General features: G+C 36.7%; 1 protein-coding gene across 2 annotated transcripts in view; it reads left to right on the forward strand.

Annotated features, from left to right (window-relative positions):
• Positions 1–7,100, forward strand: part of zgc:110158 (uncharacterized protein LOC553590 homolog) — a 43,302-nt gene extending 36,202 nt beyond the window's left edge. For both annotated transcript variants that reach the window (XM_033988124.2, XM_033988125.2), the window contains 5 exons: positions 1,824–1,894; positions 2,056–2,134; positions 2,211–2,239; positions 2,328–2,429; positions 3,998–7,100. In XM_033988124.2, coding sequence (XP_033844015.1) covers positions 1,824–1,894; positions 2,056–2,134; positions 2,211–2,239; positions 2,328–2,429; positions 3,998–4,027 — 311 coding nt within the window. In that variant the 3' untranslated portion in view covers positions 4,028–7,100. The remainder of the gene's footprint in view (positions 1–1,823; positions 1,895–2,055; positions 2,135–2,210; positions 2,240–2,327; positions 2,430–3,997) is intronic.
• Positions 7,101–7,851: the final 751 nt, after the last annotated feature.

The raw sequence follows: 7,851 nt of genomic DNA on the forward strand, positions 1-7,851 counted from the left end.
TTTGCAAAAATTACAATTTGTTGACAATTGTTAAGAGCTCATTATAACCACACCCTGACACTGACTTTTGTAAATTCTTTTAACAACTTTAGATCCCAGATATGTCTTTATGATGCTGCCTCAGTTTGGAGTTTGTCGGATAAAAACCCTAGGACAAGTTTGTTAAATTACGAGTGCTAGATCTGCATATTTTGATTCAAAATATCTGCCTTCACATTTAAGATAGGGTGTGATCCCCATAGACTTTTATGCTGAGAGGCACATAAACAGTTTGTGTATCAAATTTAATTTAAGTATGAAAACAATTTTTTTTTTCACTTACCGTTGACTTTTTTGAGGCGTGGCTATGCAAATGTGGCTGCAGATAGGGCATGGTCGTCATTGGCTGTTGTGTTCAGAATCATAACGGATGTGTGTCATCCATCCCATTTTAACTTTGTAAGGGGTGCTGGAGAGCCATTTTAAAAGATAGAACTTGAATTTACATATTATGTCCAGGTCATCAAAATACACAAATGCTACATTGGGTCCGGATTAGATCATTTTTGCAAAAATTACAGGGATTTTTATACTTTCGAAATGGCCATTTCATTAATAGCTTGTTATGACCACACACTAAGACTTAGATCAATTCTTTTTACAACTATTGATCCCAGATTTGTTGTGATGCTGCTGCTTCAGTTTGAAATCTGTTGGAAAAAAGGCCAGAACAAGTTTAAGTACAAGGGCTAGATTTTGGACAACTCAAATGTGAACCAATATGGCCAACACCTTGTGTGGTTTGCTCGAGATGCTCTATGTCCCGGTTTAGTTTTATGTTTTGACGATGAAAAAATAGGCTCTGCCCCCTCCTCTCTCACAATGTATCTTAAAAAGTAGAGCTCTAATTTGCATGTCATTACTAGAGATAGACCGATATATTGGTTGGCCAGTATAATGAACCGATATCTGCACTTTTCAGCGTATTGGCTATCAGCATTAAACCTCTAGCAGAGACGGATATTTGGTTTGGCCCAACCAGCTGCCTAAATATGCATGGAAAATATATATGCATAAAGCTTTATTTGGTCACTTATCCAAAGAGGGTACTGCAAAAAATGAATACACTGCTCTCCTATCCCTTTTGTAATAATACAAGGTTGCGGATGATTAGATTTGGGGAAAATCGAAACTACATATTGGCCCAAAAAATATCGGCAGAACTTATTGGCCATCAACTATTGGTATGAGCATCGGCCATGAAACAATACATATCGGTCCATAGTCATTACATCAAACTCAGAAATACGCATGCACACTTCATTGGGTCCATTCAAACCTGACACTGTTAGTGCACGATTTTTTCTTTTTAACTTTTCCAAAAAGTGTCATTTTGCTGAAAACTCACCATGACCATGCAACATTTTATTTAAAATGCAATTGATACCTTTTATTGCACATTGGTTTAGTGTCTTTTAACCAAGTTTGATGTGATTCTGATGAAAATTGATGTCAAAAGATTAGGATTAGTGATTTTGTCAGTCCTGGGTTTGATCAAATACGGCCCACTTCCTGTAGGGGTTAGAGCGGGGCCATAATATCATTTTTTACATGTCCTGACATGACCTGTTTTTTATGCCAAGTTTCATTTGTTTGTGTTGAAATTTTTCCAGGCCAGGCCCCCATTGTAGCAACGTGAATCAATTTTTGAGGTGATGATACCGAGCCGTACACAAAATTAGAGTTCAGGTCCTAAAAATTCTTCAGAGTTCCCCTTTAAGTCCTACGCTCGACTAAATGTATGTTGGTATCTTCTAACTTAAGGTTCTTTTCTTCTATTTCAGACTCTACAAACTCCAGCGAAAACATCTACACAATGATGAACCCCATTGGTCCTGGAGGCAACAGACCGAATGTAAGCCTTGATTGGGTTACTCACATTGCATGTTTTTGCTGAGGAAACAAAAATACACAAACTCTTTTACAAGAATTTATAATGTGTTCCAACTGCCATTAAAAAGACTTTACCCTAGAAATAAGGTTTGTTCTCTTTTTTTTTTAACGTTTTCTCTTCAGTTCCCGATGGGGCCAGGACCTGACGGGCCAATGGGGGCTATGGGGTCCATGGAGCCACATCATATGAACGGATCACTAGGTATCTACCAGAATAAACAGTTATCATTATCGCATTACTTGAAGACGTGCTAAACTTGCTAACTTGATCTCCACAGGGTCTGGGGACATGGATGGGTTGCCAAAGGTAAGTAAAGTCCAACTCCCAAATGTAGAACTATTGAACAGCGTGTGAACAGGTCTAATTAGCTGGCCTCTCTTCTGTCTTTCTCCAGAGTTCTCCGAACAACATGGGGGGCATGAACAACCCTCCAGGGACGCCGCGGGATGATGGCGAGATGGGCGGGAACTTCTTGAACCCATTCCAAAGTGAAAGTGTAAGTTAAGCCAATAACATCTCACAGACTGGGCCTCTTTAAAAACAAGCAGATTTAAAGCATTATTTTTGATGTGCTCACTACTCTATGTGCACGGGTGTTGTCACGATACTAAAATTTCAAACTCTATTTTGATGCTAAGGAATAGACTAAATACTCAATACCGATTCCAATACCACAATGATAATTAAAAAAATACTTTATTTACACAATAGAATATGATTTTCAACATTAAATCATAGTACTTTCTTTTATATTACCATGTGGCCTTATATCTGTGTAATCCCTTAGTCGTCCAGGTAGATTCCATAGTGGTCCATGGGCGTATACTAGTCTATGTGTCTAATACTTGTTCTGAAACAGCTCAAGATCATTATAAAGCTATTCAGGAAAGGTTCATTTCTGTCCTGCAAATATGACTTTTTTAGTATCGATACCTGCTCAAATGAGTAACTAGTTTTGATTCTAGTTTTAGTATCGATTTAGTATCTGATTTTCAGTACTTTTGACAACCCTAATGTGCATGTCCCTATTCAAATAGATGGCCATCATTGGCCAAACTATAGAATGTCACTGTTATCATTGTCGGCATTACCACATATTGGCAATACTGAATGAATTTCTAGCTGTAATTTAGTCAGTGTTACAGTAATGATACATGTACTTTATAAGTTGTGTAAATTATATTGTGCAGAACGAATCAAAGTACAGGGAACACATTTTGCTATGAAAAATACAATATACTTTTGCCTTGAAAGTGATAATCAAGGCTTTGCATACACTACTAGTCAAAAGTGTGGATACATCTTCTCGTTCAATGTTGTTTTTCTGTTTACTACTTTCTACATTATATACATATACATATATATATATATATATATATATATATATATATATATATATATATATATATATATATATATATATATATAGACATCAAATATATGATGCAAGATATATTATATCAAAGAAAACAATGGTTAAATAACTGAACTAAGTATTTTTTATATTTTATATTCAAATCCTCAGAGTAGCCACCTTTTGCTTTGTTGACGGTGCTGAAAACCCTTGGCCTTCACTCAGTGAGCTTCATGATGAGGACTTCACCATGTCATGGTCAAGAAATTCTAAAAGTGCAAATTAGGGTTCAAAACAAAGGGTGGCTACTTTATTTTTTTTTAATTTATTTCAGTTATTTTGAGTTTATTTTTGTTTTACTACTTTTACTACTTCTTTTACTACTACTTCTACTACTTCTTACTTTTGTTTACTACTGTATGTGTCAGTTTGTAGTTTTGATGCCTTCAGTGAGAATCTATGATGCAAATAATCATGGAAATAAAGAAAAAGTGTATTCAAAATTTTGACTGGTAGTGTAAGTATATACAAATTTCAAATATCATTTAGAATTTATTTAATTGAAGCATTTTGAGGTAGCTTTATTGACAAGCTATATGACCATCAATCCATTGCTTGTCAGTGGTGTTACAGCTCCCTCTGGTGGCTAAATAGTGCCAGTACTACATCATTTACATTTCTCCCTCTCCCTCCCCCTCCTGTCTTCACAGTATTCACCCAACATGACGATGAGTGTGTGATTTAATTTTCCCCTACTTTTTGTATTTTTTCTTTTTTTTTTCCTTTCAATTTTTGTACCTTGGCACCTGTTTTTTTTCCACCCGGAATCGGACCACCACAACCTCCTCCTCTTCACCCACACACGCATCGCTCGCCTGGGATCCGGCCCTGCCACTGTCCGCCTCCCTCTCTCCCCTCCTCACTTGGGACCTCTATGGCCTAGCAGAAGCAACCCTCCTCCGGGACAGCCCGTCAGCATGAAAGGACTCTCAAAATGGCTGCCTGCTCGGATGAAAAGCGAACCCAGGGTGGCATAAGGAATACACTGCCGAACTCTAGCTCTGGGTTAGCTGATCTGCTACTGGGACAGTGAGGGGAGAGGGGAGGAAGAGGAGACTTGGATAAAGCAGCCCTCTGGAATTTCAAAACATTTAAAAATTTGGATTCCCGGTGGATTTGGGTCGGACGGAAGGAGTGCTACGTTATCGTCTTTCTATGTACATTTTAGCAGAGGTGTTGTGATAATCCGTGATTTTTTTTTTTTTTTTGTGTATGTAATGTATCATTGCTATTTTTATTATTGTTATTAATGATATTGGTATGATCATTTTAAATATTGGGTTCTAATTTGTTTTAATTTCTCTAAAGGCACATCACTCACAATAAGACTGCAATGTGCTAGCTTGGCCAGCTGTACTTTTTCTGAAATTTGCGTGGAATTTGAATATTTTTTAATTCAAAATCTAAAATTGTATGTGCTTTGATTTTCTGATTTAGTGGTGAAATTGCCACCAGTTTCCTAAGACAAGATCGTCCTCTACTACCTAAAATTTTGCATATAAACTATTTTCTTTCAGACTAATTTGTTTACTTAAGGGATAGAGTAAAGATTTGGTACTATATTATTAATTTAAACACCTTAAGTCAACATTTTGTAGATTTCTATATAATAATACCAACAGCCTTATAAGCTGACCAGGCTACCACATGCGCAACTTTTCACCACCATGGTACTCCCACATTGCCGCCCTACTCTTTCACTTTTCTACTTTCATTTTGAACTACAGACGTTTTTAACAACACAGAAGAGAGGCTGCCCCCGCTTCGGTAGCTTCCATGCAGTAAAAATGCACAGCTATTTATTACTTTGTATTTTTTAATTATTTTTCATTTTAAAAAGTGTTAATCCTGTTTTTGTTAACTGCAGAACTAGTAGCAATTGTGTAAATATGCACATTCTGTCCTGATTTCTCTGTCAATACTGCCATTTTCAAAGGTCCCATCACTGATCCCTGAGGTGCTCCTATATTTCAACATGCATTTTTTTATTTTTGTCCCCGTTCATGCTGCTTCCATGTCAGGCTCTCGTGTCTGCTGACCACTAGTTTGTTACTCAACACACTGTGATGTATGTCTTTTCTTATATGAGCGGTCGGCCATCTTGAAGCGCAAGGACTCCTGGCTGCTGCTCTCCGATTGGCCAATTCATGTCGTCATTTCGCCGATAATTGGCCCCCTTTTTCGTCATAGCCACTCCCACAATGCCACCTCCTCTTCTCCTTGCTTATTTTTGTACAACTCTCCATCTGTTGATTTTGTAAATACTGTAAAATGCATTTTGATATCATTGACATGTTTTGATATACACAAACTAACAGTTGGTCATGCTGATTTGGGACAGCTGTGTAATTGTTCAGAGATTGGTGTCTAATATGAGCGAGAGAGTGGAGCGGATCAATAATATGCTATTTCACTTTCTCAGACAGAGCAGGGGAGGAATGTTCTTGAAGTTGACCCTGTGTTAATATTGCTAGCTAGCCCACCGAGTGTCACAGCTATGTTCTCCAACATTTTAAGAAAATGGACAAAATGTAGGCTATTTGCAGCCTATTGTCATTAATATTTAGAATATATTTTTTAAAAATTATTGCTTCTCCTTGACCTAATAAGAATTGAAGCTGACCTATTCTGCCATCATATAATTTAATATAATTTATTCAATTAAAAGTGGGGGCTTGACACAAAAAGTGCATCTAAATGTTATTCTTTGCTAACATGGCCTTGGTACAACCATTTAAAAAGTTATTATTGCAAACAACCAACAAGGACATCTAGTTTCATATTATGCACCTAATACCAAAACTTAATGCTCTTTTTTATTTTGGGTTGATCCAATTTCTATTCACTTACCTCCTCGAGAAGTGATTGGTTGTTATTGAGAGCAGAGGAGTTAAAGATTTGAAGAAGAAATTGGATGCACCCCGTTAATAACATTTTCGCCGTTGTTTTAGGCGTACAATACGACATCATCTTTAAAGGCATTGTAACTAGAATTGGTTCATTTAAAAAAAGTTTGCAATGGTCTGAACTTATTCTTAACTTACCTTGTGCATTTTGAGCATTAATAATTAATTAATTATTAACTTTTAGAGCTTTTTTTGTGACGGTAAAGCTAACAGCAATTAGCACGCTTCCTGATTTTCAGACAGTAAAATGCTTAATTTGACTTCAACAGCTGCTTATACAATATATCTATTCTGGGACAAGTCAAATTTAGCTCATGGGGGAAAAAAATTGGGCAATAGGGCCTTTTAAAGCAGACGATTCCTCCCCTGCCCTCTGAAACAGTTGTACAAACGCAGTCCTTTGTCTGTAAACTTTGGGTCACTTCTGTATTTCTATTGTGCTAATGTAAATTACTGTAACATTCAGGAGTAGGCAGGCGGAGAGAGAGAACTTGGAGGAATGAATATTTTTGGTGGATTTCCTCAGCGTTCCTCTTGGAGACAGCAGTATTGAGGTCCACACAGGGAGTTGATTTGTATCATGTTAGGGTAGATCCTAAATGTCTCGTGTAGTAAAAATAAGAGGTTCCTTCTTCGTATGTTTCTTTATATTGTACAATTTCTTTAGACAAAAATGTTATCAGAAAAAGGTGGGAAAACTGCATCAATGATAAATGTATTTTTTTGTTTTGTTTTTATTATTTTATTTTTCTGTTGTTTTTAAGTTTCTCAAGTTGTCAGTCGTTTTTGCCTGTGTCCCCCTTGTTGTAGATACATATTAAAACAAATAAAATGAATTCACTCCTTTTGCCATTAATGTGTGTCTTCTCTATAGAAAGTGATCTTAAAATAAAAATAATCTGTGGATAAATAATTGAAAACTGAACACTAACATTACAACTATTGTTTCTTAAAGAGGGTATGGGGGTATTTTACTTCTGAAGTATTAACTGCTAACACATAGATCACCATGCTGTCTTTTATTGTTTTGAAAATGCTATTTTTGCTGAAAACAATGTATAAACATGTTTTATAAGTATAATTTTGGTTTTTGACACTGTGATTCTCCGTTCCCTTTGCTCTCCATGCAATGTCACTCCCTCTTCAGAGCGCTATCACAACACAGCGTGCATCTCGAAGAAGACAACTTTGGATGAATGAATAAATAAAACAAGGGAATGAAGCAAAACTCCAGGTATGTATGGGGACAACTGTATAACATGGTTGAGCAGGACAACAGAGAATCACAACCTAGGAGAAATGATGTAACTATTCCCTACACAGCTGTTGTGTATGAAGGAGGATTTTCTGACAGCATGAAATCCCAGTCTATTTCAAACTCAGTTTAAGACAGAAACTGGTTCATCCAAAGGACAAAACTCAGAACCACAAACAAAGCAATGTGGTCTACTCCATTCAGTGAAGACCTCAGTGAGCGTTATATTGGAGAAACGAAGCAGTGACTCCACCACCTCGAGAATACTTGATCTCTATTTTTGTATATATCTATGTAACCATAGCAACTGTCATATGTGATACTTTGCAGCTGATGCCATCAA

Source organism: Periophthalmus magnuspinnatus, chromosome 22 (assembly GCF_009829125.3).
Source record: "Periophthalmus magnuspinnatus isolate fPerMag1 chromosome 22, fPerMag1.2.pri, whole genome shotgun sequence".
Classification (NCBI taxonomy): Eukaryota; Metazoa; Chordata; class Actinopteri; order Gobiiformes; family Gobiidae; genus Periophthalmus; species Periophthalmus magnuspinnatus.